Source organism: Eucyclogobius newberryi, unplaced genomic scaffold (assembly GCF_026437365.1).
Source record: "Eucyclogobius newberryi isolate DKJ021-1_F unplaced genomic scaffold, fEucNew1.0.hap1 SCAF_2, whole genome shotgun sequence".
NCBI lineage: Eukaryota > Metazoa > Chordata > Actinopteri > Gobiiformes > Gobiidae > Eucyclogobius > Eucyclogobius newberryi.
The window spans coordinates 22242674-22263620 of record NW_027315834.1 but is presented as its reverse complement, the minus strand read 5'-3'; the positions used below and the strand labels follow the sequence as shown (position 1 = coordinate 22263620).

The 20947-nt window shown below is 41.5% G+C and overlaps 3 protein-coding genes across 3 annotated transcripts in view; 1 reads left to right on the top strand and 2 right to left on the bottom strand.

Moving 5' to 3' along the window:
• fnbp1b (formin binding protein 1b) overlaps nt 1-435 on the bottom strand; it is a 37963-nt gene extending 37528 nt beyond the window's left edge. Inside the window, exon 1 of the mRNA XM_072454511.1 lies at nt 117-435. Within this exon, the coding sequence (XP_072310612.1) occupies nt 117-140 (24 nt within the window). The 5' untranslated portion in view covers nt 141-435. The remainder of the gene's footprint in view (nt 1-116) is intronic.
• Nucleotides 436-4364: 3929 nt separating this feature from the next.
• agpat2 (1-acylglycerol-3-phosphate O-acyltransferase 2 (lysophosphatidic acid acyltransferase, beta)) lies at nt 4365-12018 on the top strand. The gene is made up of 6 exons (XM_072454494.1): nt 4365-4574; nt 6720-6853; nt 7697-7872; nt 8000-8095; nt 8953-9025; nt 9680-12018. The coding sequence occupies exons 1-6, from the start codon at nt 4387-4389 to the stop codon at nt 9835-9837; spliced, it is 825 nt and encodes a 274-aa protein (XP_072310595.1). The 5' UTR covers nt 4365-4386; the 3' UTR covers nt 9838-12018.
• A 576-nt stretch (nt 12019-12594) lies between these two features.
• egfl7 (EGF-like-domain, multiple 7) lies at nt 12595-19115 on the bottom strand. Its single transcript, XM_072454493.1, has 9 exons — nt 18893-19115; nt 17495-17704; nt 16545-16673; nt 15731-15843; nt 15562-15657; nt 14755-14961; nt 13440-13516; nt 13188-13350; nt 12595-12959 (listed from the first exon to the last, which is right to left on the bottom strand). Exons 2-9 carry the CDS (start codon nt 17572-17574, stop codon nt 12922-12924), a joined length of 903 nt encoding a protein of 300 aa, XP_072310594.1. The 5' UTR covers nt 17575-17704; nt 18893-19115; the 3' UTR covers nt 12595-12921.
• Nucleotides 19116-20947: the final 1832 nt, after the last annotated feature.

Here is a 20947-nt window from a genome sequence, read left to right as displayed (position 1 = left end):
TGGTTGTTGTTTTTTGTGCGTGGGAACCGAGCAAATCCACGGTGAATTCAAACGTGTCTGTATTTATGTGTGCGTTTGGCGGCGGATGACACACACACACGTGCAACAATGCTTACCCATAGCTCTGTCCCCCAGCTCATGGTTTCAGCCCGGTGTCCTGGGAATAATCCACCACTCGTGAGACTCTTTCCCCAGCAGCTGTGATGTTCAGTCGTCCTCAGCGCACCGTGTCCGCGTCACTTTACCGCAAATACTCCGGCCCCCGCTGACTCCTATCGCTTCACCATCTCGTCCGATACAAGATGGCTATGAGCTGCATAATCTTCAAACAGGATCGCCCTGCGCGCACCCCTTCCGACCCAATGACAGCTGCTGTGGCGCGCGCTCTGTCGTCAGGCTCCGGCAGAAAGGCTTGGCGGGGGGCGTCACGCACTCTGCGGGCCCTGGGCAATGGAGCTTTGACTCTCTGAACAGAGGTGCGTGGCGAGGGGGCCCCTGCTCTCGCTTTCAAATGTTGCGTGAATGCCGTGGTAACGTGGGGGTTGCGGTCGTGGGAGGTTCAAAAAGGTCACCACCCCGTGGCAGATGTTTGACTGATGACCCCCACGAGACGCTCAAAGCACCGTGCAGGAACCACACTGGCAGCTCTTTATGACGCTTTGTGCCAATATCACGTGCGTGTTTGTGTTTATGGAGCAGATTCAACTGGCTGAACAGATATTCTTCTGTTGTTAGAGAAGAAGACACTTGCAGGCAGCAGAAAGCCCCAATGACAACGAGATCTGGTTTATTTAGTGCTTTTGGACGTGCTGCCATCTTGTGGACTTTCTATGCAAAAACGTTCATAATTAGCCCTGTTAATTTAACTAATCACAAAATTAAATGTTTCAGTATATTTCTTGTAGCAATGCTCAAGTCCTTTTGGGCCTTAGACTGTCTGCAATTAATTACAATTTAGTTATTCATTCTTTCTTTCTTTCTTTGTTTTCTTTTTTGTGCACTGTGTGCCTGATTGCAGATGGAAAGAATCAGAAGCTAAATTTGGTACAGATCATAATTTATTTTACAAGATTAATACATTTATTAATAGATACATTTATGGCGGCATGGTATCCAAGTGTTGTTGTTGTTGTTGTTGTTGTTGTTGTTGTTGTTGTTGTTGTTTTATGGCGGTTGGCATCCAAGTGTTGCATTACCGCCAGACTTTATTCCTCAGACTGTTCGTAGTCCTCAGACTGTCGTAGTCCGTAAAAGTACTCTTTCCATTGCTTTGGTGTTACAAAGCCCATGAGGTCATGATATGTCTTTGTGACTAGAATAGTTGTTGTTGTTTCAGAGACCAACCGGCTTTATTCCAGGGAGACTCTTCTTCATCTTCCTCTCCTTCTTTGACGTTCAGTGCTTCCACCGTACAGCTTTATTCTTTAGGCTTCATTCTATAGGCTTTAATATTTCCACTGATGTCCCTGCTTGGTAGCCGTGCGTCTACGAGACTGGGTATCCAAGTTGTTGTTGTTGTTGTTGTTGTTTTATGGCGGTTGGCATCCAAGTGTTGCATTACCGCCAGACTTTATTCCTCAGACTTTGTCGTAGTCCTCAGACTCTGTCGTAGTCCGTAAAAGTACTCCTTCCATTGCTTTGGTGTTACAAAGCCCATGAGGTCATGATATGTCTTTGTGACTAGAATAGTTGTTGTTTCAGAGACCAACCGGCTTTATTCCAGGGAGACTCTTCTTCATCTTCCTCTCCTTCTTTGACGTTCGGTGCTTCCACCGTACAGCGTTAGGCTTCATTCTATAGGCTTTAATATGTCCACTGATGTCGCTGCTTGGTAGCCGTGCGTCTACGAGACTGGGCGAGGACAGGAGACCACCCCCACCCCCATCTCGTCACTCTGATCACTCTGACTCCCCACAAGCAGACCCCCATCACTCCGACTCCCATTTAGCGCCTTTAGCCTGTTTTCTATATCTGCCCAATCAAGCTCCTTTGTTCCAAGGAATCTCCCTGCAGCTTTAGCAATGATCCTGATCCTTTCAGTTCTGCTTTGAGTCTGAGCAGCACAGTTTACAACATCCACCATAAAGAGTACAAAATCCTCTCTATCCACAACCAGGGTATTCTCATTAATTCTGGAACCTGCACACTTGGGACCTCCACTCTTGAAACCTTCACACTTCTTGGGAGCCACGCTGGCCTTTCTCATTTCGCCCTGGCTGGGAGCAACGCTGGCTCCTCTCTCTGTATTTACTCTAAACTCGTTACTTGAAACTTTCTTGACTGCATCTGCATAGGATATACCTTGAGAGACCTTTATTTTCTGCACCTCAGCAGCTCTTTTGCTAAACCTGCATCCCCCGAAGGCAGAGCTATGTTCTTCCCCACAGTTACAGCACTTCAGTTTTGCACCCACGTCACACTTCCCATACTCGTGGTCTCCTGCACATTTACCACATCTTTGCTTCCCTCTACAGACCGCTGCAATATGCCCAAAGCGCTGGCACTTAAAGCAACGCAGGGGCGGCGGAACATATGGCCTGACGCTATAGCACATGTACCCAATGAACACCTTACTAGGCAGGCACCTCCCTTCAAGTGTTACCATTACCGACAAGCTGTCACATCTTACCCCAAACCGGGTCACCTTCAAACGCCTAGCGTCCACCACCGTAACTCCAGTCAAATTCTCCTTAACTTCATCCACAGACGTCGCCGTAGGGACACCTACGATAACTCCTCTGACCGTGTTTCTTTCAGCATCAGACACAAGAATGTCCTTTCCACCCAGACGTTTAGCTCCAATCGCCTTCCGTTGCTGAGCCGCGTCCTTGCACACGACCAGCAGCGAGCCATCTCTAAGGACACTCGCACTCTTGATCACTCCCACAGCTACAGTTAGGCTCTTTGACAATGCCACTGAATTCCACTCCTTAAAGGATGCACTATCCTGTGCAAGCTTTATGATCACCTTACAGTCTCTGCTCTCACCCCGGATATCAATAGCTTCAGCCTCATCCTGCTGCTCATTCCCAGAACCCTCGGACGAGCTAAGGGACTTTTTACGTTTCCGGGCACGTGCAGGCAGAAAAGGCTGCTCCTCCACGCCGTCCAGAACGTCTTCCATCCCCGATCCACTCTCCTCCGCCATCTCCCGTCTCTCCAGACCGGGTGTTGAGCAAGGTCTCCTCACAGTTTTAGTCCAGGGCTCAAAGTGTTACATTACCGCCAGACTTTATTCTTTAGACTTTAATCTTTAGACTTTATTATTTCGACTTTTCGACTTCAGACTTTATTCTCCAGACTTTATTCTTCAGACTTTATTCTTTAGACTTTATTCTTTAGACTTTATTCTTCAGACTTTATTCTTCAGACTTTATTCTTTAGACTTTATTCTTTAGACTTTATTCTTCAGACTTTATTCTTTAGACTTTATTCTTTAGACTTTATTCTTCAGACTTTATTCTTCAGACTTTATTCTTTAAGAACTGAAGAATGGAGTCCGTGGGGTAAAGTCTAAAGAATACAGTCTGGTGTGTAACACTTGGATACCAACCGCCATAAAACAACTGTTACCTGACTTCATTTGTGTTATCATAATAGTCTTTGAAACTTCGAATGTTGCACACACAAAAAGAAAAAAAAATGCAGATGAAGTAAATCAGCATACTTACAAATAAATAAAAACGAATAGGCTAGTAATATGAAATTTCCCCATGTGGGACAATAACGTCGTAGTACGGGAAAAGACCTGTGTTTAAAACAGATTACGATGGGGAATGGGATCACCAAATCCAATTAGACCTGTAGTGGATTTATCTTTTTAATCGGCTGGATTATCATTACACCATCCAGCAGTTCAAATAATCTCGGCCTAAAAAAAGAAAAAGAAAAAAGAGTTTCCAGATCATTAAAAAAGACCATTGCCATAGCGACGGACAAATAAAAATAAATATTATATCGTTTGAATTGGTGAAAAGTCCTCAAAACGTTGCATGTACGGGAAGCTGAACCACACGAATACAATAAAATAAAATAATAAAATAAATTAACAAAAAATAAATTAGAAATAAATCTGCGCTAACCGGAAATGAAAGTATGGATGACGACGTGACTCCGCCCCGTGATGCCATTTAGCAACAGATGAGCAGCGGCACATAGCGCTACATGTCCTTCCTCGCATGAGCAACACTGTGTTTTTCGTGTTTAGTTTTTTGTTTCTTTAGTTTGGTTTTTAGTGTTTAGCCTCCGCGACTCTAATGCTCGCGTTCGCCGTTCAGCTCGCGCCGTCGCCGGGCTCCGTGGCTTAAGCCGTGTCCGCCGCGCACACAGCGTCTGTTTGTGCCGCCGCCGCCGCCGCCGCCGCCGCTGCCCTCACTTTCACTGGCCATGGAGGTGCTGTGGATGGTGCCCCTGCTGCTGCTGCTCGTCCCGCTCCTCATGCTGTGGACCAGCAGCAGCACGTTTGTCTTCTATTTCAAAAAGCTCTTCTACGTGGCGTGGATGATGTGCTTGGCGCTCGTCGCCATCCCCCTGTGCATACTGAAAAGCGGGGGCAGAGACGTGGAGAATATGAGGTGAGTTCGCGTGCATAATATGTGTGTCTGTAGCTCGCGCCACTAGCCACCGCTGCTAGCACGCTAACTCATAATCAAAACTTAACTTAAACGTGCATCGTGTTAATATCGCAATGGCCGTGAAATGATAAACCGTTATGGTCTGACGAGCTTACGTGAACGTTTAAAGACCGTTTTAGACCGTGAGTGCATATTTACATCCACATGCTAACATTAGCCCCTCACTCTAGTACAAGTTGTTCGCGTTGCTGCTAATTTGACACATGTGTTATTAAGTTATAAGAGTTAAGTGGAGCCACGATGCAGGTCATGCCAGCTGTAATTAGAGTGTTGATTTCAAGAGGAAGCTGGCTGAGATTTGCATGGATTTGGTAAACATAGAGCTTTTCTACATCTTGTTTATTTTGGTGTAACACGGTGTACATGTCTAGTGAAATCAGATAACAAGAATAGCTTGTTGTTGTTGTGCTAAAATGAATGAATACTTCTCACACTGGTATAGTTACTTCCTGACTTATAATAACAATAACCCAATAATTAAAGCTAGATCAGATTTTCAGTGTATTTACATGCACAGAGACATCTTATTAAAACACTTTGGTGACATGTGTCAGTTACTCAAAGTAATTGTTGTTTATGGAAGATCATTTTGCATAATTTCCTTGTCAAAGCTTGCATGGTTGGGAACACATCAGAAATAAATCAAATGACTTACTTCAGATGTAAGTGTGTGATAATGACATTTCAATACCTTGATAACTCTAGGAATCAAATAAGAGATGCAGTTGTGTTGTTTGGAAAGTGGGTAAAAGTAAACAAAGGCTAGAACTTACTGGTACACTCTGTTCATCTGCCGTTTAAAAACATATTAATCTCTTTATTGACAAGCTACTGACAAGCTCATCATTTTGTAGGGCTGGCTTCATCTGATGACTATTCAAATATTCGACTGGTCAGCAATTATTTTTTAAGTTAGTCAGTTATAAGAGTCTGTAGTTCAGATAAACATTATGATTACTATTAGTTGATTAACTGTTGCAGCCCTACCATTTAGTGCTTGTTTTCTATATAAATGCTTCCCCTTATTAGAACATTAAATATATTACTCATTCCAAGTGTTGATTTGACAAAGTGAAGTCTAAACTCATCATGTTTTCTTTGCATGTGCAGTACATCCAAACATATTTCCCGTGTGCAGTAACTCTCCCATGGTCACTTTACCCATTGTGTAGGTGTCATGTTGCAGCTGTGCACCAATCTGTCGGCGTGAGGGTTATCTGGACTTGTTGACCATTACAAAGGGCTTGAGAAAGGGTCAGTTCCACTATTATATAGTGAGTGAATAGAATTTGGACAAACATACTTATTTCCACGTCAACAATGATGGAACGACTACAACACTGGCTGAGATGTTTCATAACGAGTGGCTTTTGTACCTGGTTAAGTGTGTTATCGTTCCACTGTTGTATATAAAGATAACGGGTATAGTCTTTCAGTGTAAAGGTTATTATTGCACGAACTCCGCATTATCAGCAGAATGTGTGAGGAAATGAAATATGTCACTATTGAATATAGTACACAAGAGTGTGTGTTTTTATTGCAAAATAAAGAAGCCTGTTTAGCCATCATGTACATTTTTGTGAAGCCACTATTTAAACAACAAAGCAGATAACAGCCCATTGTGGTCAATAATGAACAGGCTGTCCAACTGTTAATGCGCAATGAAGATACAGACATCCTCTTTAAGGGTCAATCTATCTGTAAATTAAATAGTTATTATATATCTCATATTTCCAAGTCAAATGGGCACAAGCAACATTAATTGCCTTGAAATGTTACTTTTGTTCACTGTGGGTGAAAGTACACAGATGGTTTGTCTGTCTAAAGCATTTTTATTTAAGAAATAACTACAAGCTCCAAATATTGCTTAGGCCAGTTTTGCACAAATGCAGGCTATTTTTGGAAATGTTTTTGTTTTGTTTATTGTATTGCCTTTTATGCATGCCTTTTATTTGATCTTATTTTATGTTTTACTATTTTTTTGCCACGAGTAACCGTTGTTTTATGTCGTACCATATCATTAAGGCATATTTCTAGTTTGATTTTGTTTTGTTTTTTGTTCACTGACACATCTCATCTCCCCAGGATCGTTCGCTCCCTGGTCCGACATGTAAAATACTTCCTGGGTTTGCGTTTCGAAGTGAGCGGCTGGGAACATCTGCAGACGGAGGGGCCCTATGTCATCATCTCCAACCACCAGAGCTCTTTGGATGTTTTGGGTAAGTCTGTCCAGTGTACGATTATTATGTTGCCATCCAGAAAACTCTATTCCTTTCCTTTATCTTCTTACAATCCTAATCTGGTACATATCCTAAAATTGTAAAGCTCGTGTAAAGTACAGGGAGCGATGTTGAATTTGGCACATCTTAGGTCACCGCTGCTGAACCGAATGACATCGTGTTACAGGTCTGTACACAGCCGAGGCCTAAACAGAAAGTGCTGACCTTAATGAGTTACTTGTGGGCGTGTATATGTGTGATTTATTTTCAGTGTTTTCTGCTTTTTTTCGATTGTATATTTTTTCTACTGCTTGTCTATCTTTGGGCCTTAGGCAGGGTACAGCTCGTCACAGGGCCAACACAGAGACACACAGACGAACATTCACTCTCACATTCACTCTCACATTCACTCTCACATTCACTCTCACATTCACTCTCACATTCACTCTCACATTCATTCACTAGGGCCAATTTAGAGTTGCCAATTTTGCCTAACACATGCATGTGTTTGGATGGTGGGAAGACGCCGGAGAAGTCCACCAGACGCTACAAAACTATCTCAAAGCTCAGAAAACAGTGAGTGATGATTTGGGCAAGCTCGGTGCCACGGTGCTAACAGCGGGAAGTGAGCCGGGCAACTAATTAGCAGGAGAAAACCCAGCGTGAGTCTGATTTGGTGTTTAAAGTTGCTATGCCGACAGCTCATCCTGCTGCTCATGTGATTATATCTCACATGTTTCGTTATCTTATCTATCAGCCTGAACCCAGGGGCGTGAAATATGTGTTAGTCTTGTGGGAAATTTCAGCATTTTTATATATATATTGCACACTTTGTTTTCCTAGGCCTGATGGAGATTTTACCGGACCGCTGCACTATGATTGCCAAGAAGGAACTAATCTATGCTGGAACTGTTGGTCTGATCTGTTGGCTTGGCGGTATTGTCTTCATCAACCGCAAAAAAACGAGTGATGCCAAAAGTGTCATGGCAGATGCAGCAAAGACGATGTTGGATGATCAGGTATGTGCATGTTACATCTGGATACGGTTCTCTTGTTTGGAGTAAAACGACTGTAACATTCACAAATGGAAATGGCAATTAGGCTTTATGTAAACATCCACTATTCTTCAATGGCTTTGTTCTACAGATTCGTCTTTGGGTGTTTCCAGAAGGTACAAGGAACCAGAATGGGGATCTTTTGCCATTCAAAAAAGGAGCCTTCCACCTTGCAGTGCAGGCACAGGCAAGTCTTGTCATTCAGTCCCATCCTGCAGTCTGAGTGAATCTGTCACTCTAATGTAGGGTTTTCTTTTATGTAACGAGCCCCATCAAACTTTACAACAGGAAAAAACAATCTTCAACTTTGTTGGGTAGTTACTTTCTGAGGCACAAGAGGGAGCTAGAAACCATTCTAAAAGTACAAATAATTGCATTTTTAATGAATTATTGAATTCAAGTTTTTTATTAATTGGTCAAGATTAGAAACTACTGTGGCGTTTCTAATATATATTTTTTAAATCACATTTTAATTGATTTGATAAAATATCTTAAAGTGTTGCTAGGCCCAGCTGGAAGGCATTCAAATATTTTGGTTGGAAAAAACAGTTTGTAAAGCTCAACATTGTTCACAAGCTAATGCTGTGGTGACTATAATTAAAATCAGTCATAGACTGTTTGTCAGGTAATAACCTCACAAGGTAATAATGTGAGGTAATAACTTGTGACCTTAATTAACCATCAAAAGGGACTTTAAATGTGTTTATATGATTTGAATGTGTCACATGTGTGTTTGTTTTGTTGTTTGAGTGTGTATTCTTTCCCTGTCACATGAAGTGGAAGCAGGACGACAGGCACGTTTGGCTCAGCCTCTCAGTTTAAGGGCCTCTTGAGCCACTAGACATTTTATCAGCATCAAATAAGATTAAACGTGTTTTTCAAAGTTTGTGGCTGGATTCAGTCATTGCCTTGGGTCTTTCTCTCATGACTCTACAGGGTTTAATTTGTGTTTTCCTTTTAAATATGGTATGATGAGTAAAAGCTGTTGCCACATTATGATTTCTAAACATCCAAAATAAAAGGCATGTTCTACTTGTTCTCCAGGTACCTGTGATACCCGTGGTGTTCTCGTCCTACAGCGGCTTTTATCTACGGAAAGAGAAGCAGTTCAAATCAGGTGACTCATGACAAATCCTTTTTCTTTTTACTTCAAAGTCTTGATTTGTAAAATGTAAAAGTTGTAGAGCATAAAATCAGCTGAGCAACATCATGTAACTTCCTGGAGGTGGCACCTGCATGAGTCCATGGAAATAGAAAGATCAAACCATGTACTTCTGAACATTCTCCATGAAAATACATCGATTTAATGCCATATGATGGAATTTTGTAGCTAAAGCACAAAACTTCCTTGGAAACAAACAGGAGGCTCGCCAAGTACGAGTACCTATTTTTTCTCTTATAGCTTATTGTTATTTTATCTCATAGCAGATTTTAAATTGTTTCTCTTTTGACTTATTCATTGTTCACTGTTTTATGTTGCACTGAATCACCAAGACAAGTTCCTATGTTTTTTTTTTTTTTTTATTCTGTTCATTGACAAGGGTTTGTATAAAGCAATAAACCATTTCTGATTCTGATTCTGGAGATGCCAGCCCACTCAAGCATGTTTAGCTAAGCTTTTCAGTGCAATAAAAACAACCAAATTGGAAAAACATGGCTTTTAATTTAGGCTTTTTTGGCTAAAAAGTTACTGGGGAGCGGTTTTGATTTATTTAGATTGTATTTATTCATATTATTTAAATATTAAATGTTTTTTCTCTTTTGTCATCAGGAACCATAAGATTGAAGATTCTTCCTAAGATTGAGACAAAGGGCCTGACAACAGACGATGTGTCGGCCCTCGGTGACAGATCCTTCAGTGTGATGCGCTCTGCTTTTCTGGAAATCTCTCCCTCCGTATCGCAGTGCAACGGGCCCGTGTGCCACTGAACATTATCGTCTCTCCTCTGTTTTCTGGTGTACTTGCCTTTATCCCACCGACGCCCCTGCAGACCCCAGGTTGTCTTTATACTTGCCCAGGACAAACATGATGGAGATTTCCTGTGGTGAGTCCAGCAGACGCCTGGCCCAGTGCGCCGCAGCACAGCTGGTCCTGACCCTCACTCGTTCAGCAGCATTGGCCTGAGCGTTGTGAGAGGAGTGACGGAACCACGAGGATGTGTTCATCATTACCTTTTGGATGGCTTCATCCACCTTCATCTTTGCTTTATTGTCTTACATACGAGTCTTTCTAGACCTTGTCTTTAATGCCTTTACGTTTCCTTTTTTTTTTTTTCAACTTTTGATAGATATTTATGTTTATCTCATTCTTATTGGAGTTTTAGTTGGATGCTGAAATGCTCACATCGCCTTACATCACAGTATTCACTGCTTTGTCCTATTTGCATTTCTATTCATTGCCCAAAAGTTTTCCCCAATCAGCAGTTTGTTGCTTTATTGGCCAATGTCTCATTTTAGCCTTGGCCTTTATAACAGACAAACAGATCTGTGATAACTCTGAAACCTTCAGAAAAAGAGCATCCAGTTAAAAGGTTGTGGCTTCTGTACTGATTTCATGAACCCAAATGGACTTTTAATGTTGTGTTTGTTTGATATATCTTTGTGCATTCACTCAAATTGTCATCAAAAGCTCACAAAGAATCTTCTTTGAAGTTTTGTGAAACGACTGCATTATATAGCTATATATATTTGTTATTTATTTATTTTTGTCTTGTATTAAGAAATATTGGCAGAAATTCCAAATGAACCTACTTCAGAAGTGTCATAAAAAAGTGCAATGTTTTATCAGTACTTTTCCTGCTGTGCCATGAGAGTGTTTAGGGGACAAAACGCTTACAAACATTACCATCTGATTATGATATGCTTTAACTTTCTCTGACTTGTTACTCACACATGCTCGATCTCTGCTCGAGGTGAGGTTTCTGGTGCGTGATATGTTGTGTTCACCTTTTCAGTCATTCTCAAACAGGTTAACTAACTGCAACATAATCACTCATGTATTCTAATGAAATGTGATTTTTTTTTTTTTTTTTTTCTCTTACTAAAAGCGTATGATCAAATTTGGGTGAATATTTTGGCCTTAAGACTGATTGCTCTTTGTAGCACTTTGATGTTTTCTGTATTTTTGTTCATTTGCATTATTGACAGACAAATGGTCACACAGAACTGCCTGAGCCGATTCACGTGTGGCTCATGTTTATTTGACTGCCTTCGTTTGTTGCATAGTATTACTGGCTTCCCGTTTTGCCCAGGGTCTAAACAAGAATGTACTTGCACATGATGAGGTACTACTTTACTGCTTGCATGCAATTTACTTGGTGTCAGTGTAAAATTGCCCTTCATAAAAATGCTCTGTCTAGAAAATGTATTTTGGCATTTTGTTGTTCGATTTAATTAACGTTACAGACATAACTTGTAGCTCATGTTTGTAATAATTACAGTTGCCATAAGTTCACCATGAAACTACCAAATCATATTACATCTTTATATGATCATAATGTATTTACATTTGACAGCATCGTCCAAGAGTGTTTAGCCCTTTGCTCGTGTGTCACTGCAGGCTGTAATCAGAAAGGCCAGTTTGACACATAAATGAAGCATTTCCTACATTTTTATATTTATTTACATATTATATTGTGTGAATGTTAACAGATTACCAAATTGATTTCTTGGTAAATATAAATCCAACCCTAGTTTTGAGTTTTGATTGGAGTGTATATCGCTTTATTGTATTTTTGCTTTACGCTGATTTCTAAGACAAATCTGTTTGTACGATGTTCATGGTTTATTCTGAACTTTAATACTTTTCTCTGCACAGCGAGGGTGGAAAATGTCCACCAATGCTATAAAAGACTTAGCAGGTGATAGCTTTACAGGAATATTAAGCTTTCGAGCTGCCACCCTGCTGAGCCGGTGTGTGTGTGGTCCCGTAGGTGCACACGCGGCCTGTGCCCATTGCATATATAGTGTCGGATTCATATTGACGTTCTTAAAGGTTCACCTATACTAGGTAAACATGAATGCCTTGCTAAGGAATATGTAACTATAAAATGTATTTCTAAATATGTCCTGCTTTCTTCCAGATTGTTAATAAAGCTCTTATCTAGTATGCATCTCTGTGTGCGTATTATTCATGTGCAACATTCATTGTATTTGGTTCCAGGTGGATACTGCGTTTATAAGTACAAATAATGTCAACTTTACTCGACACATTTGTTTTCTGCATTGGGCTTGTGTTCTCATGCTGTTGCCGGCTTCTTTGGGTCAGTCCAGAATCCCGTCGCTGGACAAGACGTTTGACACCAATAGAAACTAATTTCACAGATTCTTGCACGTCTGAGTGATCCTACTTCATCCTGAATTTGAAGTTTGAGTGTTCTGTTTTCACCTATACTGTACCTCTTTTCTCCGCCAACACCTCTGTACTTGCTTGGGGGGTATTTGAAAAAAATAAAAAACACACGCAGGGTTAAAAAATGTCACATAACACTCAACAATCTGTGGCTTGTTACAGAGAAATGCCCCTAATCTGCTCTGCTGTTTTGAAGAAGTCAGTGGATCGGTCTATATTATTACCAAGCAGTTTTAGATTTAGAAAAGGAGTATAATATGTCTTCTTTAAAGTACATATACAAATACTTTCAAACTCTTATTTCTGACTGTACAAAAGGGGTTGTAAAGAGAACATTTGTTTGACAATTTTATTACAAAACGTATCATAAAAATAGCACAAACGTTGGTGCAAGGAGCTGTAACTAGATGTAAACATAACTTAAATAGATTTGCTTTGTTTTAACTGCTGCCTCTGTCTCCCCTGAACCGTTTAGTGCCTAGCAACAGACACAGCTGTACCAATGACGAACAATGAAAACCACAGTGATTTGTTTGACCTTTGACCTCCGTCTACATGTATTACTGTAGAAGCAGGAACACACGATAGAGAGCGAACGTGAATCACAAGTATCACAAGTTGAATTGATTCTAGATCGCTTCTTTCACAAACGCACGTGCTTTTCACTTGATTGGAGAGGTATGTTGGTCCTGGCAGGAACCTGACGGAAAAGCAAAGCAAATATTTTTAGGACAATTGTTTTAATTAGGTCCTGAAATAACCAGCTACCTGCAGATACTACCATGACTAACGTACCTGCAAGTACTATCGCTAAGGCTGATTTAGAGGTGCCAATTTTCAAACAAAGAGCACAGGATAATTGTGTCTCGTAATAATATCGTGGGTAATATAATCTTATCTCAATGAAAAGTGATTGCAGTTGGCTTACATGTACCGAGTCTTTCCTCTAGGAAGCCGATTTGCTCGCTCAAGGAGTCAATGCGGTCGAGCTGCTGGAATGAGTACGACAATAATGTGGTTTTCTCCGACAAGCCCTCCTCTGCCGACAGTGGGAAGACGCTGTTGTACGGGCTCAATGCCATCTGTAAAGTCTGCGAAAAGATGCCATTTTCATAACACGCATGTAAAAGCGACATCAAACGTGTTCGGTATTTGCCCCTTTTAGAAAAAACGGCTTCACCTTTTCCAAAAGCGCCACTCTGTTTCTGAGACTTTGCACTTCTTCTGTGACGTTTTCCACCAGGTTGAGTCTTTCATCTGTAGAGAAATCACAAGCAAAAACAACCCCGCAAGTCCAAATGAACAAATGCAGAACTGTATGAATGTAGAAAAATAGATGCTTTTATTCATCAAAAAACTGAGAGCAGAACATTTTCTCCCGCATGTGATTTTTGAGACACATGTTGAGAAATAGACTGAGCTGAGGTGAAATAGAAGGAGGAACAGAGGGGGAGCTGTCCGTGGTCCCCCGCGGAGCTGATAGATACGTATTAGACGGCCAAGAAAAGACAGAGACATGAAATCTGAGAGTCAAAAATGTAGTCTGTGACAGTTCAGGGCAAGTCGAGTAGACAGACGCCTCGGACCGTCTCCAGCATGTGTTTGTTTGTGGTCTCTGAAGTCCATGTTGTGTGCAGGACACACAACATGGAATGCAGTCTAAACTAAGCAAATCACTCTCCCTAAAACTGAGAAACACTCATTTCCGGGCTTTCTCCAATACAAATTCCTGCTGATTTAATATTTCATCGCGTCAACAATCCCAGCATCAGATCTGTGTTGAAATAGGCTGTGAATGGCGTGTAGTCTCGTATTCATTTGCTACACACAGTGACATTTCCCTGCAGGTTGTCTTTTGGGTCTACTATTTATTATAATACATTCCCATTGTGCAAACACCCGCTCAGAACATATAATAACTGGTGCAGATGGACTCTTCTTTAGTCCTACTGACACTTTTATACCTGACTTTTATTTCTTCTAGTTCAGAAAAGGTATTTAAACGTAGCTGATCGTACAAAATGAAAGCATACGATATCGCCTCTGAATTGTACTGGATGTGAACCATAAAGTTGTGACTATGTATATCTCCCAATTCATTTTATCCAACAAAAAGAGAAGATAGGATAAGAAAACCTTCATGGGACAAAGAGGGCGGAGCTGACAGTTCAAACTTGACCATGCACCTCTCACTCTTCGATCAAATTCAAGTACAAGGTTAAAATGAACTGCATATTGATTTATAGAACTGCGTGAACACATGTTTTGATTTTGATTGAATCCAGCGTACCCCGTAAGCCCGTTTAATTCTACGGTGACGGGGAACATTTGATCCCTGATGTTTCGAACCAGTCGCAGTGCATTATTACTCACGGTACGAGTTGAGAGTGGCATAGCGCGTACCAAAAGTAATAATGAGCCGCAAACCTGGTCACTTTTCTGTCTTCTTGAATGTCTCTGAAAAAGTATCAAACACCATGAGCGTCAGCATTTACCGGTTTGAGAGTGACCACCTGCAGCCGGCTGAGGAGGAGGAGGAGGAGGAGGAGGAGGAGGAGGAGGAGGAGGAGGAGGAGGAAGGCTTTGACAGGAACGGCCGTCTCCGATCAGCCTGAAGCCGTCTCTGCACTCACACCGATAGCTGCCGGCCGTGTTCACGCACTTGTGAGCACAGGGTCGCTCCTCACTGCATTCGTTCGCATCTGAAACAGTTTTGAGATGTTCGCAGACTGTAGTTGTCCGTCACGTCATGGAAGTTGGGCAATGAACACCTGTATTTGAGGCTGAGTTTAATGAATATTCAGCTAGTGTAGATAGTATTGTGTCCAGGGATGTCAAGATGGACCGGTTAATCGATAATCGTGACTATTTTAGACGTGATTCAATCCGGACCCTTAAAAGTGCACCCCTAATGTATAGTGAGTTTTATGTGGCAGTTTATGTCAGAATAACTTTACTTTTGCATTTAGAAAGTTTGATGCCATAAAGCTGGTCAAGTATTAATGGAACAGTGAACATGTATTAGATCGAAAGAAAATTAGGGATTCCGCTTTTAACGTGTCATGCTCCAAGAATCGTGAATAATCGTTAAATTGTGGTGTTTTGTCGCACAATAATCGTAATAGTTCATTTTTATATCGTGACATCCCTAATTGTGTCAAATAAACCTGGTTAAACTGCTACATGTCCAGTCAGAGTGCAAACTAACTGTGCTTTTCTCTAATTCTAATTGTTTAAGTCATATGACAAGAACAATTTCAGTCCAACACCTATTGACATTTTGACGTTTTAAAAGAGATTACCTGTTTGACACTGGTGGCCCCTCCAGCCCAAAGGACACGCACACTGGTTCGGTCTATGACAGGTCCCGCCGTTCACGCAACTCTGCGCGCACACCGCTGTACAAAACGCAGACTATTCACAGATGTGACCACGACAGCTTTACATACATTTTATCAGGACTAAAAGTACCTTGGTTACAGTTGTGGGAATGAAACCTCTTCCAACCTGGACAGCACTCTGGGTAGAAATGAGAGTACGGCGCTGCTCTGCTCACCGGCCTGTACACCACAGAGTAAGAGGTTCTAACAACACAAAAGGAGATTATAATTCACACTTGTGTACACTTTTGAGCAGGTCCCACAGTTTGCACAAATGGAGTTGTTAGAATATACAGCTCATTCCACGCGATGAGCCGAATCAGAAGGCTGTGCTCTGTGATATAACCACGAAATGAAAATTGAGTAGAATAATGTAAGCGACCGGCTTCCAAGAGTGTGTCGGTGATGAAAGATTGAAACAATCTGAAGTGAGATCTGCTTGAGCAATGTGCACGCGCTCTAATCACAGAAATGCATCAAAACATCAACAAAAAAACACTAGCCAACATGACTCAACATCATACTCATAAAGACCGAATGACATACTTCATAAATCTTAGGGCTTCGGCGCTGAATTGCAAAACAATGATACCGGGATGTTTTATGGTTTGGCAAGAGTTGAAAACAGCACAGGGGGAATGTTGGGGGGATCAGACCTGAGAACATGTAACGTGTGGAGGGGGATGTAAACACAACAGCGGTCTCTGTGGACGGCTCGTTCATTTCCCGTACATACACAAAGTACTTCAGATCAACAGTAGATTCCACACAAAAACCTGCCAGCGCCGCGACCCAGTTGTGCGCACGCTCTTTATTTACGACTGCTTTTCTCATTTCTTTATTTTTTACGTGCCTTTTAGTGAAACGAACATCCCGTAACGGCCTGATGACAATAAATGACTCACTTGTACGTGCTGCACAGCCGGTGCCCGTGACACAGGGTGATGTAGGGTTTGTGCACGGCCTGGACGGACGACTGCGTTGCCATGAGGATTTTGTGGCTGTGATGGAACGACTGGCCGCACACTCTCCTCCTGAAGAAGTGAAAAGAGACAAATGTAATACGTGCAAAGATTAGACAATAGTTCAATAAGTGAGAGCTGGAACGTCATATTTTACGGCTCAATATTTAGCGTTTCTACATGTCCTTTGCAGTTGTGGGGAGATTGTTGTTATTGCATGTGTAATACCGTCACATTTGAGCTGTAGAGGGTTGAATAAGTTACTTTGATGGCTCATTACTGGTGAAAACTGCTGTTTATTCGATGCGGCTCGTTGCATTTTAACGATTCTCTAATCTTTGACCACTTTTTATACAGTTAAGTAGAATTAATACAACTGCTTTTACTTATTTTACTGCTGGTATTATTATTACAACTTAGGGTTATCAAAAGTATCAAAACTCAGGTACTAGTACAGAAAATAGTATGTTTGAGCTAGTATCAATATTAAAACGAATAGTAACTGGTATAAGAGTGATGGTATTATCTTGTGTTGAATTTTACAAAAAGCATCATTATTATTATTTTTATTGCAGTGGTTTTGAAATTGGTATGGATAATTAAGCCCACTCCTTAGTATGAAACACCATTGCCACTACAAGCAGTACACAACCCTGAAGCGTCAAGACTACTTTAACAAAGGTACAATGAAGGAAATGCATGTTATACTAAATATGAGCCCAGTGTCTGTGTCTGCTGCCAAAACATTGAAGATGTTTAATGTCTAACAAAGTGATAGACAGAGGACAAGTTAAGAGAGATCGCACTCAGATGTTTCTTTCTTTGTTAGATGTCGACACAATAGAAGTGAATTGACCGAATAAGGGAGCGTGATGAAGACAGGAAGTGCGTACCCGTGCTGAGCGTGGAGCTGGGGAGTGCCCATCACATGAAAGATGAAGAGGGAGGAGTGGAGGAGCAGCACTTGGTTCATAGTCTCTTTCTTTTCCCACGTTCTTGGGCCCTTCAAGTTGAGGAGGACAGCCGGATTAAAGGGAGAGTTGTGGACTGTGGCCAAAGTCCCTCACTCCGAATGTATCGGCCAAGAGGACAGCCCCGGCTACCTGTAAAAAGATCACAAACATGCGGTTTAAAAAACAAATATGGTGGTGAAGTGGACTTAAGTCACAGTCAAAATAGTTTTACTGAAAACATATTCAGCATAAACCCAATAAGGAGATTATAACATTATAAAAGTGTCAGGTATATGGGCACATGATGAGGAATGCAGGTTCTCAGCCCAGAAAAGTAACATGGCCCTAGTTCACCCTAGTTCTAATGGAGAAGGCAATTTCAACTTGCAATAGTTTGTACAAAACTAGAAGTTGTACATGACCAATATAATAATTTTGAGCAATGTAATGTGCTTGTTAGAGTCAATTTAATTTAAACCTAAAAGCATTTGCTAGAATAATTGACACTGACTGACACTGACACTGACACATGTTTCCAAAAAAATAATCAGCAATAAGTTTAGTATGTTCAAATGAGCTTTAGTCAGGACATGGTAAATTACACACACTAAAGTGAGAATTTGACTGATTGGGCCCATGCTCTGACTCCTGTTGTTTCCCACAATGGCCACAAGAGGACACTGTTTTCCAGCACAAAGCTACGGGAATTAAGCGTTATCATTTTTTTAATCACATCAGAGCAACATTCACACCAGGCAGTCTGACGGGACACGCACTTAGACCCGTGCTACCGGCTGTAAAGGTCTGTGAACCTAAAACAAGTCTTTTAAACAACAACGTCTTAAACGGAGAAAGTCATCGCGCTCGTTGTGCGCTCAGAGCCCAGTGCGGGCGCATGCATATGATCACAAACCGTGCAGTGGAAGTTCACGTCCCAAAGAAAGTCCTACAGACTACGGCAGGGCGCGGGTGACACTCACACACTCGTAACAAGGTCAGTCCTTTAAAGATCCGCCGCAAACAAAGTCCTCTGCAGTGCTGAAGGCGCCCGGACTGACAGAGCGCGTGGGGGGTGAGAGGACCTCCTCCCTCTCGTGTATCTGGGGTCCCGCTGTTCACGCTGATGATGGGGGACCCTCCGTGACGTCAGACCACAAGAGCTTCTCTTGTTTCATTCATAACTTACTGTAGCCTATTACACAGTCATGCACAAGAGCTGATTCACCGGGTATTAACTACTTCATTATGAAGTGAACACACGGCTTTTCAAAAATATAAAAGCATTAATTCACGGGTAAGTCCATAGTAAAATAATGGAGCAACATGAATCCTGCTTACCGTGTGAGTAAGTGCGCGTCAGGTGCGTGCGCGCGCTCGGGGTCAGCGGCAGCCACGCGCTCAGGCCGCAGGGCCAATCTTGTGGAAGACTCCAACATGGTGCCAAATTGTTTCTAACCTGGCTTTTGCAGTTTCTCTAAGGTCTTGCTGTTAATTGTCTCTGCTCCTGTGAGTCCAGTGGCGACAAATGAAATGTCTTTGGGCGTTTTTCAGTTGCTTTTTATGCTGGGCTTCCTGTGGAACGCAGGATTTGGACGGACAATCCCAATCCGGATATCCTGTGAGTGTTCGACGCTGATAAAACCATTCTCCTGTACAAACACTCTCCATCCTGCTTAGACCGCTCTGCAAATGTGATTTTCAGAGCATTTTTGAACCACCTTGTGCTTTATAAGCTTTATACACTTCTCCCACATTTCTGCTGCTGCCATGGTGGTCAGAAGGAAACTGCTCTATCAGTGATGTCACACCTCATCTTCATCAATGCTGCTACTTTTGTGATCTGGCATAGTTAGGTTTGCATAGAAAAAGCACCAGGACAAGTCGTAGGTCAGATCTGTGGAGAAGCGACCCCAAACAGAGAAAGAATACATGGATACATATAATAATTTATTTGATTTTTATCAACACCTAGATAGAATAATCTATGTCTAATCTATTAATCATTTAATGCCATAACATTCTAGGCAAAGCAATGACATCCATGCATTCAGGCAGGTGGTGGACCCCTCACCAGAAATGTTACATAGTGCACCTTTAATATGCATGCACATGTAAATGTAACATCAATAATCTGAGACTAATCTTTACAGCAGTGATCCATAGCCGGCTCATTAAGGTCTCAGTTCAGTCCCAGTTTTCCTCCTGGGAACGATATTTGTAGTTTTCAGATAATTAAAATACAATCGAGGTGGTTTCCCTTCACGCTGCTCACACAACAGTGCTGATTATTAAGGTGCACTTGAGGAGATGTTATATTTACCTTTTTTGTTCTACAAAAATAGTCTACGGTTGATGTACAAAACCACTAATAATTTTTTTGTGATAGCAAAGAGACTACGTGCAGGGGAACCATGGGAACCTCTGAGGGGGATGTAGATTATTACTCACACAGTGGCTGCATTAAAATATAGCATTCACAATGAGTTTGAAGTTGTTTGTGAATGTGCCATTATGCATGTTGTACAAATGGAAGAGGGAGGATTTGTCTTTAGAGGAACTCTTTTATTCTTTGGAATCAGGACTTGGCCGACACAAGCACATTTGAGTGTCCCTGTTCCAGATTTGCCCAGAGAAGTTGTGGGAGGGAAAAGTGAAGCAGCACTTCCTCTTCAGGAGGAAACAGGAAAAGGCTGGAAGAGTAAGATCTGGAGTCTGCACCCTCAGAACAATAAAAATCTCACTCTGACAGGAAACGGACCTGCGTCAAAGAGGCCTGACAGATTTTGGTGAAGGGCAGTAGCAGTGACCCTGATGGGGCATTAACAGAAGGACGTCTGAGCCACATCTTGTGTTTGAACTTCTTGATACATGAACCATGAAGAGAACCAAGAGAAAAAAAAAACACTTTACCAAATAATCCATCTGTAAAGATGATATTGCATGTTAGAGTTAATGTTACACTTTGATTTGCCAGGTCCTGTTTATTTCAATTCAATTTGTTTTTATAACGCTAAAAATCACAACCACAGTTGCCTCGAAATAGAGTGAAATCGAGAAGCAGATTAAACAATGTTCATAGGAAATGAGCAAATGGATGACTGCTCCAGCATCCCTTGTCTTTAGACCTTATCGGCAAGGAAAAACTACAAAACCCTTTAGGAAAAAGTGAAAACCTCAGGGAGAACCACAGTGAAGGAGAGATCCTGCTCCCACAACTTATATTTTATTTTAAAATTTCAGGCCAACACCCCCTTTTAAACAGAAACAAAATAAACCACAACTGTTTTCAAGGTTAGAAACAAAATAAACCACATAACTATCACTGGCAGTAACAGTAAATAGCTCAAAACATGATGCAACACAGATACACTGCAAAACAATTACCTTAAATTG